The 21,117-nt window shown below is 42.2% G+C and overlaps 1 protein-coding gene across 3 annotated transcripts in view; it reads left to right on the top strand.

Moving 5' to 3' along the window:
- PID1 (phosphotyrosine interaction domain containing 1) overlaps positions 1-21,117 on the top strand; it is a 91,277-nt gene that overhangs the window by 11,124 nt on the left and 59,036 nt on the right. Inside the window, exon 1 of one of the 3 annotated variants that reach the window (XM_055817505.1) lies at positions 5,528-5,788. The exons of the other annotated variants lie outside the window; for them this stretch is intronic. Coding sequence (XP_055673480.1) covers positions 5,771-5,788 — 18 coding nt within the window. The 5' untranslated portion in view covers positions 5,528-5,770. Of the gene's footprint in view, positions 1-5,527; positions 5,789-21,117 lie in introns of those variants that run through there. 3 annotated transcript variants of the gene reach the window in all.

Here is a 21,117-nt window from a genome sequence, read left to right as displayed (position 1 = left end):
TGGAACAGGCTGCTCAGGGAGGTGGTTGAATCACCATCCCTGGAGGTTTAAAAAAATGCATAGATGTGTTTAGGGACACGGTTTAGTGACAGACTTGGCGGTCCTGAGCTAACAGTTGGACTTGATGACCTCAAAGGTCTTTTGCAACCTAAATGATTCTGTGTTTCAGGACAATTAAAAATATTCACTGGAGTTCTAGTTAGTCCCTGTTTAATTGTTCCTTTCCTGAAGCCACTCTCCCACATCCTTGTCCCGTTTAAAATGCTGACAAGTTTCAGGCTTCAGAAGTGGTGGAGCTCATCTCTCCTAAGGAAAGTTGTATTTGAAGAGATTGTGAGCTACAGGAGCTAGCAGACATGAGTTATGGCAAGATCTTCACCTGGAAACAGACGTTCCAGAGCTGCAGCTTGGAGATGTCAGCCCCGTGGTTGAACAAACTCCCACTGGTTTTCTGAGCTTGGGACTGGGCTCCAGTGGGTCAGAGCAGGGGACCAGCTGTGTGGGGCAGAGAGGTCTGTGTAGGTGAAGGTGTCTGGGGATGTTTGTCAGAAAGGCAGAATCAAAGGAGGCTTTGGACTAATGTAAAATGCTTTGTAGAGATACAGATCTGCTGGGGCAGGAGGAGCAGGTCGGCAGCTGGGGTCCAGAAGGGTCCATGAGCGGCCTGGGGTCAGGCATGGCCCGGGAACCCTGTCTGCAAAAACCTTGCACTGAAACAGCTCACTTCTCCTTGGTTTAAATTATTTTCAGAGGACATTTATTATTTTTTTTTCAGGTTAGGATTTTTATTTCTCAACATCAGAAGTTATTCATGCTGCTTACGCGATGTTAGTGAAACAGCCGCGTGCAGTGGGCAGCGTTGGCCAGGGGAATGCCCATCCCTTGTGTGTTGTGAAGCTTACGGTGCTGGTTCTGGAGTTCTGTAACAGCCTGAGCTCTTGTTCCTCTGTTATGGTCTGAGGGTGTCCGTACGTGGACGTGGAGCTTTCCAAGATAAGCAAAGTGAATGTGGTTTGGCATTTAAATCACTGATGTATCAAGCCAGAGAATTTCAGAAGCCATTAATGTCTAAAGAGATGTCATTTTGTTCACTTGGGGATAAACTTTGCCCCTGTTAATATGTGCGTCTTTTTTTTGGTCCAAATTCAGATCTTGAGAACATTGCCATAAATCTCAGTGCCATTGCTAATGCCAGCGGCATTACTGTGTGTTTCTTTTACCCTGATTGAGAAGAAACGTCATGTGTTTTCAAGAGTCCAAATTCTACCTGATTTTTTTCATCCTTTTTTTTTTTTTTTTAAAGAGTAGATATATGTGACAAGATTTAATGTCTGAGAGTGCTGAACTGAATGTTTGTGTATGACTCTTTTTGGAAAGCATGTGTGACTGAAGTCATTCCGGACCGGTTCCTGATGCTGTTTGGATAAGGGGCTGCTACGTATCTGACCAAGGAACGCCTGTGTCACACTGTGAGCTCACCCCCCCCTTTGCTTTGCGGGGGGGGGTGTGGGGGGGAACTGCTTTACAAAATATTTATGGCACGTTAATATGCCTCCCAGTCGTGTGGTTCCTGCCCTGTGCGCAGGGACGTGGCTGTCCCAGTGGCTGGGAGCAGCACTGGCTGCAGCCTGCCGCCCCACTTCAGAGCTTCAGCAAATATTTGTGTTTTTCAGCTGAAAACTGTATTTCTTACTTGTGAATCTAGTGTGTTTCTGAGGCCTTTTCTTGTTTTCACATTTTCGGGTGAAAACTTCATGTATTTGTTTCTTCAAAGGGTTTAAAATGCCCACTCTGCTTTTTATTTTATTCAGCATTTCTCAGGAACAAAAAAAGTGTTCCTTCCAGCAGCTGTTCTTACAGGGCTAAAGTTAGAGAGCAGTCTGCCTCATCCTGGGAAAAAAACATTGTTACCAGCATTCTCTTAGTCTCAAATCCATGTGTGGGACAACAGGAAAGTGCAGTCCTATTCTTCCCCCTTACACCAAAATATGTCTGGTGATTTGAATTTTTTTTTTTTTTCCAGATTTTTAAACAGCTTTCTGTGAGGTTTTTACATCTGGTCTCCTTGCTGAGCTTTCCCACTTGGTAGAAGCCTGCATAAAATCAGACTGAAGCATTTGCTTTAAAATGGCATAGTCCTTACGGTGCCACACCAGTGCCACTCGTGACTTCCCACGTTGGTAGCAGAGTGATGCTGTGAGCTTGAAGGGTCATTATCACAAAGTTAGTTACTGTTAATCATGGCACCTGTGCTGCAGAGCCGCCAAGGCACAGTGGTTATGGCTGTGTAATAGAGTTTCCAGAAGGACAGGCTTTGTAGCATCCCAGTTAGTAGGTGTCAATAGGCAGCAGTACAGCTTTATTTAAGATGGAGTTTTATTAAAGCCCTTTTATTAGGACTGTTTGGCTGAAGGAGCAGGTGAAGGCTCCCTTGGCAGTGCCAGCAGGATCGGCTGGCCAGGGAGGAAGCAGGGCTGTCGGGACTGCACCAGGGCACTGGGCAACTGTTTTGCAATGGGAACAAACTGACACAGCACAGCTTGTCCATCTGTTGGAGGTGTGGAGGAATGACTTTCAAGCATATCATTGCTTCCTTAACGTAATAAGTTTTTCCACTCGGGAAGAGGTGTTTGCAGTGCCAGCAATGCCAAGGTGACACTGTGCAATGGATCTTCTACGCAGTGTGGTGATGTTACCCCGGTGAACAGAGGGTGTGATGCTGTCTGCACCAGAGTAACGCCGCTTGCTTTGCCAGAGTGATTCACAATACTTGGCATCGTTGTCACACGCTTTGGCCCTTCTAATTGTTCCTGTGTATGGGCATGAACAGGGTACAGGAATGCTGAAGTCCAGATTTCCAGCAGAGCAGGGAGTTGGGCTGGCAGCGTGCACGGTCGCAGAGAACTAGGCTGTAATCTTGTGCTTTGTAAAATTCTCATGTATGTGGTGATTTGTACGGGTCCAGCCTTCAGAGAAGGCTTTGGAAGAGTTTGGAGGCAGGCGCCTGCCTGAGACTGCTGTGTCACTCAGTGCCTTCAGTTTCTTGCCTGCCTTGATGGATCTGACCAGGAGCTAACGGGCTCCGTAGCGAGAGTTTGTGCTGTAAATGCTGTGTGGTGATTTACTGCTGGGGCTTGTTATCCCATGTGGTGGTTTAATGCACCCTGCGTACAGATCCAAGGTCGACTCTAGGAAATATTTAATGCTGTTCTGCTTTGTACACCTGGAGGTCAAAAGGGGATGTGTTTTTTCTAGCTAATCGTCATCTCTTGCAAACTAATTGTAAGTAAAATAAAGCAAAGAGAAAGCATGTGGAGTCTGGCCAGCACTTAGTAATGTCTGAAGCGACTAGTCCATTGCAGTGTTATTTCTTGGACTTGCTTTTACTGAACTTTCTTGGGATTTTGAAGTTTTACCCCATGTAGCTTTTCTTAACTTTCACTGTGTGGTTCTTGTTCTTTGTGTTGGTTTTTTTTTTGTTTGTTTTTTGTTTTCTTTCTTTTCCAAGCCAGTGGGTCGATACAATGAATTATAAACAGTGGGTGTGAGACGGCTTAAAAAAAATTAAAAAAAAAATAATGGTGGTTGCTACCAGCACTGTACATTATAGATACTCCACTGGAAGTTAACAGTGAATGGTCTAATAGGTGAGATGCTTACTTACAGGGGTTGTATTTGCAAAGATCTGGAATACATCTTTATTCCTGGGCAGTATTTGGTGCTGGAGGGATGTGTGCTTCTCCTTTGGACCTGGCACAGTATCAGCAGGGCCCTTTGGATGGTGGGGAGGCCGCCCACTTCCCTGCCATGCGACTGAGCATTTCCTTGTTTTTCTCTCTTGCCTGTTTTGCCCTTTCCTCTCCTCCCAGAGCAGCCAGACCCTGGATGCTGTGTGTCTGTCTGCTGGAACATGGGATGGACAGAGGCTGGGTCCTCACCTGAGGAGCTGAAGAATTACAGTGGGGAGCAAGATGATATCAGTTTTAATGTGCATGTTTTGGTTAATATCTTGTTAACCCTGTATTAACCCCTAGCACCATGTGGTTACTAGTATAAATATTTATTCTTGGTATGTAGCTACAAATATGGGGTAGGATTAATGCTAAATTATTAGTACTCAGTTTAAATAAAATCAGTTTGTCAGACTACTTCCTTTTGTGTTTTTGGGGTTTTTTTGTTTGTTTGTTTTTTAATTGGCCAGAATATACACAAACAGGTTTCACATGGCCGGGGCCTCCAAAATCTCATTATCTTAATTGTCACCCTTTGACGTTAATAAATGATTTAGCTAGAACATGATTTAGTCACTGGGGAGAAACGGAATCGACTGTTGCAACTATCCTTCCCTTCTAGGTGATAATGAGAAACTACAGCCCACAGCTCTTAAAAAATAATAGCTCTGGGTTTAGGACATTATTTTTGATTATTACAATGTCTCAATGCTATTATATTTGTTAATATTTTACTCTGGAATGCCTTCACTTAGAAAAAACTGGAAGGTGCACAAAGGACATCCTTCTGTATCCTTTAATGTTACTCTTCAGCATTTTACAGGCTGCAGATGTGTTGCCAGTGCTCTGCCTCTTCTTTTTTAAAAAAATCATACTGTTTTGTTTCTGTTGACCATTCTTCACTTACCGGAGGAAGTAAGTTGTTTGGACAATGTGTTGGGATTAGCTGTGTATTGAACTACCACAGTAAACAAGTAATTAATTCTCATAAAAATGTACACTGTGCTCTCTGCGTGGATTTTATGGAGTTGTCTGGAAAAGAAAATATTTTTCTGTCTAAAAAGCATTTCCTACCCAGTAACTAGCTGTAAAAGAAACAGCTTGAAAATATTTCCTGGCCAAAGGAAAGGATCAGTACATACTTCTAGTCTGCCATTGTGGTTAACATCACTATGTGTTTTTCTAGCACTTCCTCAATATCTCTCAGTTTTATGTACCTAGTGTTAATAAACGTAGCTACAGAAATAACAATCTATCTGAGCCAACCGGTTTGATCTTTTTTTTTTTTTTTTTTTCCGCTAATGCCGATGCTGGGATTTTGCAAAGGATAATCTGAGGATTCAGGCTTGGCTTTGCTCCTGTTTGAAATCACTATTAAAATACTGATGACTTTGCTGCTGGACCAGGGCCTGAGGGTTGTGCCTTAGATTTTTTCCTTTTTCTTTTTTTTTTTCTTTTTTTTTTTTTTTTTAGGAAGAGCTAGATCAGTGGGCAAAATATTGCATTTGTGGAGGGAGATAAGGGGTGGGTAGGTCAGCGTGCTTGCTGTAGCACCATGCATGGCTGTGCAAGCACAAGCTGGAGTTTACTGTGGGGTGTGTTTCAGAGCACAGCCAGTGACAGATGGGTTTTGATGACCGGCTTGTGCCTCTCAAAACAAAAGTGTAGTGTTTATTTCAGCTTCTAAACCAGGTTAGTGAACAACTATCAGCAGTACCGGGTGACCTGCAGCTGTTAGTTTGCAGAGCTTAGGTGGTTTTTATGCTGTTACACCAGTCAGCAAAGGAAAGTTGGGGTTGGCCGTACTGGTATTTCCAGAAAATGAGAGTTCAGAGGTGGCAAACATGTATGTCCTGAGGATTTCTGCTTGGCTTCCCCCTTAATGTAGGGGTTTTGGCGTTGTCTTCTGGCTTGCTGGTTGCAGTTCTCCACGGGCCAGTGCAGGGGCTTTTGACACTTTGCTGACAGTATTTCACTGGCATTGCTCCCTCTTAGCCAGCTGCTCTGCAAGCCTCCCAAGCTACCCGTAATTCAGGAGGATGAATTTATTTCAAATTGTGAGTACCCCTTTCCCTTGGACTTTTCCAGTGTTGGTTGTTTTTATTCCTGCCCCCTCCCAGCCACTGCCCAGCGAAGCTGCGTGGTGTGTGTTCCCTAACCAGCCGCTTCCTGGGCAGCTCTGCAGCGTGGCCGTTTTCTCGGGTGTCCTGACACCAAGGTTTCGTTTTGTTGTTGTATTGTACTGCAGATGCGTGCTTCACTTGTCTGATTTCCTTGCTGCTTTCCGGCAGAGCTGTTTGCCCTCTTTCAAAACATGACCCTCATAGCCGGGGATTTCTGTAGTGCCTCATTGGCTGTAGACGTGCGATTATGGGTGATTTTCTGCCTTAAGTTTTTGCTTTTTTTAGGTTGGCTTTTATCTGCTACTGTCACAGACATCTAAAACTGTGATTCTGAGTGCTCAGAAAACCTGGAGGCAAATGAGAAGATTCCTAAATTTATTCATCCCTTGCACTCTTTCAGCTGTGACAGTTTCTGTACTAACAGATACATTACAGCTTTGGGAGATCAGGGGTGAAAGCAGGAACTGTTAGGGATGGTCACCTCTGTGGTACCACAAGCCAGGCTAGTCAACCAGTGGTTCCTTGGTAGCTGTGGTCTTTGTCAAAAATACGTTTGAAATGTTTTTGAAGGCTGGGTACAGAGTGAGACCCATAAATAGATCCTGTAAACTTGCTCTCCTGAGCTGCAGAACATCCCTCAGTAGGTCAGGCCTAAAGACCATGAGCTATTTGTGCCGTATATATTTATACGTGAGTTTACTGCAGTGGAATTGTCACAAAACTGTAACTAAAGCAAGCTGGAAATGAAAAAGCCGTGCCAGTTGAAATAATAAAAAGAGGCGGGCATGCCCCTAATAAATGCTGTAGTGTAATTGCTGTAAAAGTGTGCAATGTTTACAATAATAATACAAGTTATATTTACAGTAACAAAGCTCTCATTTCTGCAAAACTTCAGCCATACATGTATTTTTACCTACTGCAAGCAGCCACCGTTGCCCACAGGTCTATGCACGGCACCATCAGTAAGGGTCTGATTTCTCACAGGACGGAGGCCTTGCTAAGTGTTCAGTCTTTCAGTGGACACGTATCTTTTCCAGAATTGAAAACATCTTTTATTCCCTGGGCTGAGCTGGCAGCCGGCACAGAAGGCAGTCTGCTTTATGTTTATCAGTCCAGGGAGAAGTCCAGTGCTTGCAAGCCTATTTCTCATCTGCCAAGAACATCAACAGAAAGTGTAACTATCTTCCACTCTCTCTTTTTTTTTTAATCACTTAAATATGACCATTCAGGGAGGCGTTTAATTCTTTAAATATGGTGAAGAAGGCGTTAGTGAGTTAAGGGTAGAGGGTTTAACCCTGTGATTTCTGAAGCTGTGCTGGTGGCCGGCTGCTGCTGGTGTGTGGTGATGGGTGGGCTGTACTGGGAAGTGCTGCGGGAGCATCCCCCCTGCTGCGGGCCAGCCGTGCCCCCCACGCCCCTGGGTGTGGGGCATGGTGCCGGTGTGCCGGAGCCTTTTTGGGGCGCCTGCTGAGGTTTTACTTGTGGACTGTTTTTTGGGGAAACCCTGGTTTAAACTCTTGCTCTGTGCTGCCATCTATGCAGAGCGTGTTCAGAGAGGATAAGCAACCTGGTCCTGATGCGATTGTTAAGCTATGCTGTTCATTGGAATTAGTCTATATTTAAGCCGTGATGTATGTGTGTAAAAATGAGCCTTGATCATTTCAGGGCTTGGCTGAAACCCTGTGATCCAGGCCTGTAAATAAACCCCTGGCAGTGAGTGAATGCTGAAGGGCTTTAGAAGGGTCTTTTCAAATGATTCTTGTGCCCGTGTGTGGAGAAACGCGGATGTGTAAAAGGTTTCCCTTGTAGCTCAGGAAATGTTAAAAGTCTGTAATGGTGTATTTTAGCATCAGAGTTTCTTAATTATTAGAGTTCTAGCAAGAAAATTTCTTGCATAAATTGTGGCAGCCCATTTAACTAACTGAACGCCAGGTTTATTACTATATGAACTTGATAATTAGTTTGTAATCCGTGCATAGGCATTTCATCCTGGCGGTTTTCTCGCAGAGAATAATTTGCCTTTTATTTGTTGAGGGTGTTTTTTTTGGTGAAAACAGAACTCCCATTCATGATGGGCACAGCAAATGTAGTAAAACACTATCATAGCTGGGATTTGTTGTACACTATGGATTTATGTCAAGAATGTTAATGATTTGTTTATGAATAAGTGAGCCTGTAGTATTGTGAAACAGTATCTGGCAGGGCTGCTGAATGGACATTTTGAGAGCAGAGGATTCTTGAACTGAATAAGCTGTAGATATTTGTGTGTCTCAAACTAGTCATAAGTAGGCTTATGGATTTTTAGACAGAAGTGTTTATTTAATGCATGATCATAGTCTACAGTGCTCATCTGGCATATGTATGGGCCACTTGATAACAAGCAAAGAGGTTGTTAAGTATTTTTTAAGGGCAGTTAAACTCCTTCTAGTGGGCTTTAGTTTAAAAATAAGATTTTCTTCCAGAAAGCAACACAAAACCTTAAGCAGAGCAGTGTGATGTTTGCAGACTCGATGTGGATCAGGAAGATACTCTGGATTTGCAGCGTCTCGCTTGGGTGTAGCACTTAGTTTAGCAGAGCCACCACTCGGGTTTCCCAATGGCATTATCCCTTGGCAGCCAATATGCCAATATGTTTATGGTCTCAGATAGACACCTTCTTCATGAGGGCTTGGGAAGGGTCTACTGCTTTCTTCTGATCCCAGTTTTCTTGGAAGGATACCTGCTGATGGGTAGGAGAGGTGGTTCATTCCCATCAGAATGAGAGTGAATCAGAAGACCAGTATCTCCTGTGTGTTAGTGAGTACTGGTGAGAAGTGAAACACAGTTCCTCAAAAGAGTAATTTGGGAACTAGATTGAACCTCATCCCAGGTAATGTTTCCTTCCTTTGCCTGTTATAATTTGCATGGACAGGGTGTGGAATCTGATCACTGGGGTATCAAATCGACTGATGAACAGCTGATGTCCAGCAGCACAAAGTGAGAGCTCAGTTATATGTGATTTCGTGCTATGTAAAGATAATAAGTTTTCAAAAAAATGATGGCAAGATTTATCATCTCTCCAGCCATCCTTCCTGTACAGAGTTTTATAGCTGGTTAAATGGGTGCAAATGCTTAACCTGAAGAAGAGGTTGTCACTCAAGTGCAAATTGTGCATTTTTAAATGTAGCTGAGCCTCTTGAAAAACTGCAGGTGGAAAATGTTGTGTTTATCACTGTAGCAGGAAGCTTTGCTGTGTGACCTCCTGCACCATGGGCAGCTGAGCCCAAAACCAAGGGACTTCAGAGCTGGATTTGGTAAGTGTCAGAGGCAGTTGGTGGTGTGCATCCAGGCTGCTGTGTGGAGCATGACTAAACTCTGTCTGATAAATTACGGCGTTTCTTGAAATAGTGCCTTGTACTTTTTAATGAGCTGGGCTATCAGCTCTGCATCAGTGGATGGTTAAAATGAAGCAAGAATTGCTTTAACATTAAAACTGTGCCTGGAGGACTTCTTTGAGAAATTGCTTATGATTATTAAGTGAATATAATATGGTAAGACAACCTTGCTTCTTTGCTGTGCTTTTTTTTTCATGCTGAGTGCGGTTTTGAAAGTTGAAACATGTACAGATGGAAAGTAATGTTCAAATGGGAACGGCTTTGGAAGCCATGCAGTGCTCTCCCTTTGAACATGAATAGGGAAGAGAGAGGTAAGACACAATTTATTGAGATGCAACTGTTATAGAAGAATTGGATTTCCTCTAAATACAGCTTGATTGTGTGCCAAATGGAAAAGAGGCTGAAGCCAGAGCACTTCATGTGCCAAGCTGGAGAAGAATCTTTTCTAAACCAAGTGGGCTAGGGAAAAATGACCTTCGTATTGCTTGTTCCTTCTGTCATGTCTACACGTGTACAGACAAATAAATGGAAAGATAGCCACCCTTTGTGACAATTGTTGATGAAAGTGAAGCAGCCGTGGGGGGCAGTCGGGCTGCCTACAATCTAACCTGCTATGGGGCAGCAACACCACGGGAGTGTTTATGCAACCCAGGGCAGGTGGCATGGGTTGTCGTAGGTAGTTCTGCCAGGTTACCACTGAGATTTACCCCTATGTCCCATGTGCGTTATTTCTCCAGTGGTGTGTGTGTTGCTTATGCTGTTTTCTGAATTGTCTGCTGTTTCTTCCCCAGAATCATCTCATCTGAGATGGTATGTCAGCAAATAAATAGCCCACAAGCTGCATGTTACTCCTGTTCTCCAGTATTGCAGCACACATTCAGGGAGGGAGGCAAGGAGGGAAACTGTGGAGCTGATGGCTGATGGACTCATTTATTCTCTAGATAGGTACTTGCGCCCTTTTCCCACTCAGATACATACTGCACCATTAAACACTATTAAATATTGGCAGCTTTGCAGTAAACTGCATTTGTGATTTGTCTACTGTGTAAGCAGAAAAGGCAGTCCCAAATCTGCTTCAGGAAGGGCTTTACTCTGCTGGGTTGGGAATATCAGTGATAGCCACCAGAGTCTGTTAATTTCTGACTATAATGGTGATAAAACATGAAAGTGGAAGTGCTCATGTCGTAAGGCAGGAGTTGGAACTAATCACTTTTCTACAGATGCTACAGGGAAAATAGATTATAACCCTGTTTCATGTGCTGGTTGAAGCTGGTTCCCTTTTGATCTTTATACTAGTGGTGGAGCACTGCGTGGAATATCGTGGTTTTCAAATAATTTCTAACCTTTAATTCTACAAATGAATTATTTTTAAAAATCTGTGTTTAAGCAGATGCACTTGCCACATAGTTTTTTCATGGTGCCACAGTCAGAACCCATGGTCATCCTTTGTGGTTAACTACTGTGTACATTTGCCTGGCTTGACCAACAGAAAATGTAGGTAGTTTTGTGTTCCTGTTTCTGCAGGGAGATGCTGTAGCTCTTCAACCTCTGATTTTTCTGTTGTGCTCGTTGTGGTGTAGGTGACACTGCGACACACGTGATACCCAACCAGTGCTTAAAGACGGGAAAATGCAGAACTTGGAACACTTCAATGATGGTGGTTGCTGGCTTGCACCCAGGAGGGAGCAGGCTTTGTTGCACGATCAAAGGTCTCCTGCACTCATCAGCTGCTCAGAATGGAGCAGACAGATGTTTATCTAGCTGATTGTCTTGTAAAATTGTAAAATTGGCTTGTGCAAATAGCTGTGCATGCAAAACTTGACTGATGTTGTTTTAGAGGCTTTTCTAATGTCATCTGAAAATCTGTTCCAGGCAGAGAACCTGGGATCCAAAACTGAATAAAAATCAGACAAGGATACTTTCTGCTCCTAAAGCCATCTAGGACTGAAAATAGTGTAGTTGGATTAAAGATGGGTATGTCAGAGGGGAACTGGTGGTGATTAATTGACATGGAGTTAAAATTCCTTCTCAAAATCTGTGACTTCAGTTAATGGCTTGCCCAGACTTTCCACTTATGAGGTTATCTGTTTCAAGCTTTGCTTCTGGACTGAAATTACATACTTTCTAAAAAAATGAAAATATTTTAGTTGCGGTGGTCTCCCAAGTAACTTACCAACAGTACAAACATTTTTACAGACTTTCCTTTAAATAAATGGTAACACTTGGAAAGCAAGAAAACAGCCCTCTGTCACCTAGCTCAGCATCAACCCTCAGGAAGAGAAATGGTCATTTTGAGTGTTTGGCTCTGACATCCCAAGTGGAGACCTAAAGGCTAAGCCTTATTTTGTATTGACATGGAACATTTTGTGCTGAATCTTCTTGACTAGTGTGTAGGCAGAGAAGCTTTGCAGGGGGCAGTCTTGAGGATCTCAGCAGCTGTAACGAAAACTCTGATGGAAGTGAGTGGTGATGAGGCAGAAGTCTTGCGTAGCTGTTGTGTTGTTCCCTGTATGCTCTATGGCTTCACCGACAGAAGCTCTCCACTGCGGTTCCCTTCTGATGATGGTGCTCCATTGGAGCAGTTGGCCTTGATGATCCTAGCTCATGGGTTGGTGTTTAATTGCTTGCTAAATGATCCTTGCTTTCCAAAGGTGAGAAACTGCAATAAACACTATAAGCTAGAGAGTTACTTTTCCTAGAAGTATTTGTTGAAGAGGCCAGGAAACTTGACAGATTCACTTGAAAAGTCTTCTGTGAATTCTTCTTCTGTTGCAGAATTGGGGTTGACCCATACAGAAGCAGCACTGGAGATTCATATTGAATCCCTGTGTGCATGCATCCATCTGCCTCGTATTTGCAGTCTGCCTGGTTACTACCATAGCAGTAAATGTTCAGAATTGGGCTTTTATTTTCCCCCTCTTTTTTTTTTTCTTTTGGCCAGATTACAGTCACTGAAACCACTTAGTTTGGCTTGGAGATTTTTTGAAAGAACTGTATGGCTATAGCAAATAGCTTGTTTAAGCACAGTTGAGAAGCCACGGGTAGGGCTGCAGCGTGTAGAATTTCAAGTATGAAAAAAGATGAATTATAAGATTGATAACCCTTGTGCTTAGTGGTCAGAATGCAAATAACAAAAGCTGCAGATCTGGGCAGAGAGATGTACTATAAAAAGCATTATCACAAGATTAAGCTGTAGAAGACACATTTTTGCATGGTAATCTGCTGGATTTATTTTGACAATTATCTATTTGTGGTGGTTGTGAATGAAAGTGGAATTTTTAGCAGTCTTGGTATAATAACTGAATTTGTAAAGCTGCTCAAACATTTTGCATCAGAGTTGTGTGGGTTTTTTTTCAGCCAAATACATGACTTTTTTGATTAAAAGAAATATTTGTCTTGAAGCTTTTTTTTCCCAGAGGAGTGACTAATTGGTATTCACAAGATTCAATACTTTAATATTTTATCGGAGGCCCCTAAATTCTTTCACTCCCTTCTCTTTCAGGGTAAATAATTTAGATTTCAGATGAATCAAGCTTGATAAAAGCCACCTTGTTAACATCTGTAGAATTACAGCTCTATTTGCTTTGAGGGATGCTGGAATAACTACATCAGTAATGCTACTAAGGTAAATTGGATGGGGCAAAGGAAGAAGGCAGTGGGGGAATGCTGGGCAGGCAGTTCATTTATTTTAATTTCACTCGTTCTTTCACTTCTGTTTAACTAGCTGCCCAACACAGGTACACTGGAGACCATGAATGTCATGGGCATTCAGGAGACTTCTATCATGTTGTATTACAGGAATGTATATTAGATCTGCATCTAGAAAAGCTCTGGGCTTTAACAGCTCAGGCCCTTTTCCCTGGATGTTGACATTCTATATTATTTCATTTCCCATAAGCCTGAATCATATTAAAATACTGGTCACATTAACTGACAGGGTTTGTACCAAGAAACATTTAGTAATAATTAAAAAAACCCCGCCTCTCATTTACACTCCTGTTTCTTCTGCAACTTCATTTCTCAAAGTTGAGCCAAAACTTGCAGATTAAAAATGGTTTGGCTTTTTTCAATGCAAAAATATTTAAGTTGTAGAGTGGCTGAGAATGGATGGTGTTTAAGGTGGTCAGCAATGGGTGGTGGGGGGAAGAAGGCTGAGGCTGTACTGAGGATAAGGATGTTCCTCTTTGTTGCTCTGTGGGATTATTCTGCAGCTGTTTTATGTGTGGAAAACTTGCAAGACATTGTGTATTGAACAGAATTTGGAGCAGACTGGACAAAAGTGAGAGTGTAATTACTGGAAAAAAGAGGATGTAGCTTTCACAACATAAAGGTTGAATCCTGGTACAGACATGAAGTCTTCCAGTTCTGCTGGCCTTGCTGGAAGGCAACGTTTGGAGAGTTTTGAGCTGTTCTGTTTTCTTTAGTTAAATAATTCAGTATTTTCATCATTTGATGCTCTTCATTTCATTGGCAATGTTGAATTATAAGACTGAAATCGCAATTTAGTTACTACTCTAACAAGCAGTAATAATTGTTCAGGGGTGTGTGTGTAGTAGCACGTGTAAAGCGGCAGGCAGTAAAGGTGAGGGTAGTTCTGTTCCTGTTGAACTTCAGATATGTTTTGTCAATTTCTGTGGAAGCAGGGGTGTTTTTTTCATGGCATATGGGCTTCCTAAAGACTGGGATTTGGTTATGAATGAGCACGTGTTTCCAGAATGGAGTTACTTGAGTTTGCTTAATCAGTTGTGGATTCCTCCAGCGTGACGCTGCAGTGCCTGTGTGAGGAGTTAGCTTTGCTTTATTGGTCCCATATGCACTGGCAGATAGTGTAGTAACCATGCCTTGGGGGAGGATAGGGGCATCTGGTTGAATCTCATGGTGCATATATTATTGCTCTTCTGGAGGGATTTGGTTTTGTTTGTTTGTTTGTTTTTTCTTTGTTCTAAGAACCGCAGATATGTATATATGTGTATAATCACTAACATTTTGAATTTTAACACTCGGACGAGGGATAAGGTAAGCTTCTCCAAAATTATCTGAACTTTGCTGACAAGTAAAGAAGAAGAAATTGAGGGTTTTTTTAGAGAAACTGGAGTTTCTGAGCATCTCTGGGTTTGGGTGCTAAATTGCAAGAACTTGGAAGCTTAATTTCCTTTCTTGTCAAGCGCTAAGGACTTGTCCTTTGAAAATCAGAAACATGGAAACATCAGAAAAGATTAATTACTTCTGAAAAACTTTGTAAACACTATGCAGATTTAACCTTTTTGTCTAGAGGATGTGGACGTGAGAGGACTGTCCTGTGGGTGCCGGAGGGGAGCCCCAGCACAGGGGTGCCCCATCCGCAGCGGCTTTACTTGACTCATTCTGCACTGGGAAAAGCAGAGTTGTTTTGCATCTGGCTGTTTTGGCTTGGCTTAACCAGTAAGGTAGTTGAAGGAGAAACAGGAATGTAAATGAGTTGGTTTGATTTTCTTTTGTAAAGGTTTCTTGGTGCAAATCCTGTCAATTATCCAACTCTAAAGCTTTGCTGAATTAATGAGACACTTTGTAGAAGGGTATTTTTGATTACTTTCTGTACACTCACTTATTCCTGATGTGGGCTCTCTGGTGTGCTGCTGTTATTCATGGCTTTAAGAAGTGTGAAGACCTACTTTGTGAAGTCTCCCTGGGGGTAGGGGTTATGCATTTGTTCTGCAGTGGGACTCAAATTTTGTCCATTTTCTGTATCACCTGCTCAAACGTTTGTATAGCCATAAATCCTGGCAGAGTTCCCCCATGATTCATAATTTGCTGGTGGAGGCGCGAAAGCAGCAATGTTGCAGGAGATGAAATGCCTGTGAGTGTAGTTAGGGCTGGGGAAGTCTCCTTGGGAAAGTGCATGTGATGGGACAGCAGTGCTGGCCGGACCTGGTTCCCCTGGGAATGCTCTGGAGCATGTAGTGATGGTACTCCTGAGGATGTGTGGAGAGGGAAGGCTAAAGCCACCAGGCTTCTTTCTTTGCCCTCTGCAAGGTTGGGTTTTTTTTTTTTTGGGGGGGGGGGGGGGGGGGGGGGGGGGGGGCGTGGGATGCACTCTGATGGAGGCTTTCCAGAAGGGCTGGAGAAGCTGGTCTGTGCATTTGGAGATGGCTTGTGTCCATGGGAAGTAGGAGGGACCCCCTCTCAGAGACTCTCAGGAGCGCCAGTCTTAAATCCTGGGGGTGTTTCAGACCTGGAAAAGGCAGTGTTGTAAATCAGCATCAGAGGAGTTAGCGATACAGTGGATGTCTTTAGAGGAAAGAATGGATTCTTATTATCTTAGAGCTGTAAATATAAGAATTAATTAGACCAAAAGCTCATTTGGTTTATATTTAAGCAGTACATGAGCTTTTTTGGCAAGAATTTGTACCCTGTATCTCTGCATAGCATTAGGCACAATGTTACCTCTCGCAAATAATCAGGGCAAATTCCCTGTTTCTAGCAGGCACCTGTGTCATCCAGTTCATATCCCTGTCTCTGAGAATAAGTCTTAGAAAGGCAATATAGAGGTCACTGAACTACATAACTGCTTAACAAGTTAGTGATTTATTGCAAAAAAAGAAGAAGAGTGAGAGAATGAAATGCTCGTTTTGAAGGGGCTGTATTGGGGGATGCAGTGGCTGTCTGGCAGGTATTGTATGAGATGGGCTTGCTCTGCCAGGCACAGAGTGAGGAGAAAGAACTTTTTAAAGCATCCTCTGACACAGAAATTATTGGAAAGCCTCCAAGAGCGAATTGAAAAAGCAACAACCGCCTTCATGCTGCAGGATTCCATTGTTTTAATATTGGACCAACTACACCAAATAATACATCTACTGGAAACTCATGTTAGGGGAAAAATATGTTGGAAAGCAGCTAAGGGGTCAGCTCAAAATCAAAGTGAATGAACTTGACATATCTATGCTGCTGCGTGTCCTATTTTCCTATTTTGTTCTTCTTCTTGTTGTCAGCTCGTATTTCTTAATTTATTTCCACTCTTTCTTTTTTTTTTTTTTTTCCCTAAATCATTTGCCTTGTCTTGGGCTTGTATTTTGACTGCTATTTTTCCTGAAAAATGCTGGGGCTGCTAAACAGCTCTGCTTGCACAGAGAAATTCTGGCATACTAGTATTTTTGAAATTGTAGTCTTGTCTAAAATTGCAGACTTGCACACAGACGCAGTGCTTTTGGGGAGGTACTGCTGCTCTGGTGATGAGACAGTGAACAACAGATAATGGGGATGACTTTATTTTCCTTCAGTGCTGTGTAATGGAGCTGTGCTTCCCAGACTGGCTTTCTTTGCTGGACTTCTGGATGTGGTTTGAAGACCAACATCATCAAGGATGGGATGGAAGAAAAAGGCAAAGTTGTTCCTGCAAGCGTAAATGTTATTTATAATGATTTCATTTAATAACATACACAATACAGCTATCTGTTAATTGGGTTTGGGTGGCATGAGAGCTAATTCAGTCGTGAAAAATTTATTAAAATTTGAGAGTTAACCATGACCGAAAGTTTGGGAAATAGTCATTTATGAGAGCATCTCAGTTGATACATTGGTAGAAGTCATTATGCTTTAGTTCTACTGATATATAGATGTACTGATATAAAAATTTTCTGATATAGAATATATGCCACGAACATCAAGCATTGGAAACTACAACTCATTTCAAAATACGTTTAACTGTCATCAATGGATAATAAACTGTAAAAGCCCAAACCCAAACAGACTTATTTAGATGTTCACCATCCATCCACATGCTTAATTTCCACTGAAATACTGGACCGGGAATTTAGGTACTGTAATGTAGAGACTGATAAAAGAACTTTTTATGGTAGTGCTGTGACTTACCTCCTCTGCTGATGTTTTAGGGAGGTCTTGTTTTATTTTTGTGGATATGAGTGTCCTGAAATACTGACTTCATCCTACTCTGATGTGGATCTCTATAGTGGGACTTCAGGTTTTGAGCAATTATGGCTAAACTGGGAACTTAATCTCTGAATATCCTGTATATTCAGATTTGCTTAGGTTGGGGGTTTAGTTTGGCTGAGTGTAGAGAGATGCTAGAGAATCACTCATGAAATTCTCATCTGGCTCTGAAGTTCCCTGCAGTTTGGAGGGTGTTTGTATCTGGGATTGTGTTTTGTTTGGGCAGCGATCCTGCTGATCAGAATCACATAAGCTTGGCAACAGAATGGAGGCATCCAGCCAGAGCAAACTCAAAGTACACAGGGTCTGAGAACAAAACGTTTCACATGAATTAAATTGTGAGGAAACAGAAATTACTTAAACTTGTAAGAAAACAAGGCACTGTGAGCATCGTCACACAGGCAGCTGTGTGATCAGGGCTATTGATAGGGAGTACAAGTTTTATTTATGAAATCTTGATAGTTGTGTGTTTTTAAGAGATATGTCTGATCACCACAGGAAGAAGAATATTCCCCAAGAACTGGTATTAGATTAGAGATGGAATAACTCTCAGTGCTTGCATGCAAAGATCCAGGAGCATCTTTGCTGAAAGGCTTTTTGACACTCAACTGATTTTGGTTTCCTCTGTACCATACACTGCGGCTGGGCTTGCTGTCTTGAAAAGGTTCCCTCTGTCCTTGTCATGCTTTTTCTATCTGCAGTCCTGTGTCTTCCTTCCCTTCATCTGTTTTTTTATGTATATTCTACGTTTTTCTGCCAGAGCATTATCCTTTACTCCCTTGTTAGCCCCTCCTGGGCTTCTCCTGCCGTTACTGAACTGTGCCCGCCAGCAAGCAGCGTTGCTTGCAGCACGCCTGGTACTGCCCCTCCTGGCACTTTCCTTCCCCAGGCTCACACCTTGCTTTGATGCCATCTTCTGCTCAGTGCCCAGTCAGACAGATTTGAGCTTACCCTGGCAAACACAGATTACTCTTTCCTGTGCCAAAACGCTCCCTGCTGCCCCTGCCTCTCTTCTGTGCTATCTGGGGGAGGGTGGTAGAAGCAGAGGGATGTGAGGAGGGGAAATGGTGTCAGGCGCTGGTTCATTTTCTAGTGTGCCACCATGCAGGGTGGCATTGGGCACATGGATGGGTGGCAAAAGCTTTTTGGTTTGGTGGTTTGGGTTTTGTTTGTTTTGGTTTAGTGTGGTTGTTTTTTTTGGTTGTGTGGGGTTTTTTTTGTTTTTGTTTTTTTTTTATGTGGCATAGCATTTCCCAGATGCTTTGCCCCAGCATCCTTGGAGGTGCCATGCCCTCAGCACACTGAGTCACGCCAAATTGTGGCATGAGCCTGCCCAACCTCCTTGACTTCCAGGATGTGTCATACAGTTGCCTGCAGGCAAGTCTATCTTACCCTTGTGCCTGTTGTCCTTTCTTTGCATTTGAGAGGTCTAAATTCAGACATAATTATCTGGATTTTCACTTAAATACCACAATTTACCTGAAAGGGATTGAATGGATTTGGTTTGATAGGCTGGCAAAATATAGCTAGATGAGGTACGCTTTTAATAACCAGATTTTGGGAGCTGGATTGGTTTCAAAAAGATTACTTAGGCCGGATCTGCTTGAGTATAAAGAGTTGTGACGTGATCTTGGCTTTCTGCTTGCCAGTCGGTTTTGTGTTACAGAGCAGGCTGCTGATGGGATGATTTCTGACTTTGATAAGTGCTTCCATCCTCTCTGTAGAGGGTTTTATTGTAGTGTTCAGTACAATGTTTATATGAACTGCTAGTAAAGGATAAATAAATACAGCACAGTTAAGTTTAATATGGGGAGGGGAAGATACTTAAACTGTATTAGCAATATTTGTTTAACAAGAAATGGCTCAGATGTGACACTTATCTATACTGGATAGCATTTGCTTTAAACAAAAGAGAGCCTTGAAATGGATCAGTTTTCATATGTATCAGAATTCTTTTCTTGCCGAAAAGCTAGAGGCTTGGGGTGGGGTGGTCCTCGGGTCAGAGCCACGCTCATGTCACTGGTGGTGTAACCATATTGCTAAAGCACTACTGTGGTGTTGTCTCCTCTGCCCATGAGTAAGGGAGTGGATTCTTGCATCTACAGACTGGTTATGTTGGTAGTCAAATTCCACTGGGACTAGGTGAAAATGGACATCTGGACTTTCTAGACTTCTTTTGCAGTTCATTGCACTTGGTTGTGTCTTTCCCATCCTAGGCTGCTGTCTTTTGCTGTGGGATGCTGTTGAAAAGTTTTGGTTTCATTCCAGAACTAAATGGATTTCAAAGGTAGCAGAAGTACTTTCACTGAAGCAGTAAATTATAGAGGCTATTTTTTTAATTTTCCAGGGACTGATCTTTAGCCGATGCTCTAATGTGGGTTTAATCTGGAAATTCCTTTGTAGGTGCTGTGGAAGGATGAATTGCCCAGAGGATTACTTGTTATTCTGGCAAACCCCTTTTTCAGAGCTTGGAACTTTCAGAACAACGCTTTTTCACAAGTTAGCATCCTGTCATTTTGGGGTTGGCCCTCAATGTGTATCTTTGGCAAAATTTGACCAAATACAGGTTATCTGGAAACGAGAAGCCAGTTTATGCAGTTATGGATTGGTTGTAATGCTGATGTTGAGAGATAATGGGGGCTGAGGGCTAAGGTGCTGAAGACTTGCTGATGTTCACCATATCACAACCCGATTAGCCTGTAAACTATGTTCATTTTACTCATCCCCTGTTGCTGGTTTATAGATTACAATGAGTTACAGTCCCCTCTTTCTTGACATTTGTTTTTATATTTGCATCCTGTTATGTAACCCTTTCATAGATTTATTAAATTTGAGACTTTGTTTTGTTTCCATGACAAAAATGGAAAGATCCACTAGGCCCAGACTTGGTGGCGTACTCAATATTGTGAACAGCAGTGACTGTTCAGTTAAGACCTGAAGGTGAAGAGCAATGCAGAAGTGTTAAGCTTTATTACTACAAATTATCAGTGGATACTTTCTCCTCCAAAGCACATTTAACTGTATGGAGTTGTTTTCTCCAAGACATTTGGTCTGAGTTGTAGAAGTGGCTGGATTTTTGCTGACAAACTAAACCAAAACCCAAATGCTGTTAATTTTTAGTTTTAATGCCAATGGAAATTGTTCTTGGACTTAATATGTAGCATCTACAATTTGCAAATTGAATGTTGTGAAATAGTTCATCTAGAGCTTATATATAACTGTTGAGCTGATAAGATATATGCTGAAAACAATTAGAAGTTCTTGATTCTTATGTTCAGTTAACCTGTAGCTAAGAGGGTTAGTGTTGACAGGGTTTTCACTGAAATAGGGACCACTTTGAAGGTCACCAAGGAGGCAAGTACATATTGTACCTCTGTAGGTGACTGTCTTGGCCTGCTACAGGTTTTGGCTATCAGTTACACCCCCTTCAGTTTTCTTATGCAGGGGGAAAGGGTGCCATTAAGACTGGTCAACTAAGCAAAAGAAAATGATGGAACTTGAATCCTTGAATAAGCAAAACAATGGTTTTGTTTGAAGATGATTTTCTGATGTTATTAGGGGCTTTACTTAGTAAATTTTACTCTGGGTAATTTCATGTTTAGCAAATAGGAAAATGCAATGCTAATTACAGCTCTGAGGCTTTCTTTGGCAATTAAGGTATTTTTGTTTGCTCAAGAAATCTTAAAACTTGCTGCCTATTTCTTACTGTTATATTGCTCTTTGCATATCTTTCAAATGTAAACTCTATTACAGTAGCACCGTCTAAATGGATAAAAGATGAATGGTGTGCAGTTTTGAGCTGTTGTTATAGTCATATCAGTTAAGAATATCTTCTTTGGTGATTTTCAGTGTAAGAACTACCAAATGAACCTAGTGGTTTTGGCACATGGAATGTGAACGGTATAATGGTCCCTGAACCTTTATTCACTGAATTGCTGAAGTCATGCTTTTCAAGAACTTAGT

This window comes from Falco peregrinus, chromosome 12 (assembly GCF_023634155.1).
Source record: "Falco peregrinus isolate bFalPer1 chromosome 12, bFalPer1.pri, whole genome shotgun sequence".
NCBI classification, from domain to species: Eukaryota; Metazoa; Chordata; class Aves; order Falconiformes; family Falconidae; genus Falco; species Falco peregrinus.
The sequence above is the reverse complement of the archived record's forward strand: the minus strand, read 5'-3'. Positions and strand labels throughout refer to the sequence as shown.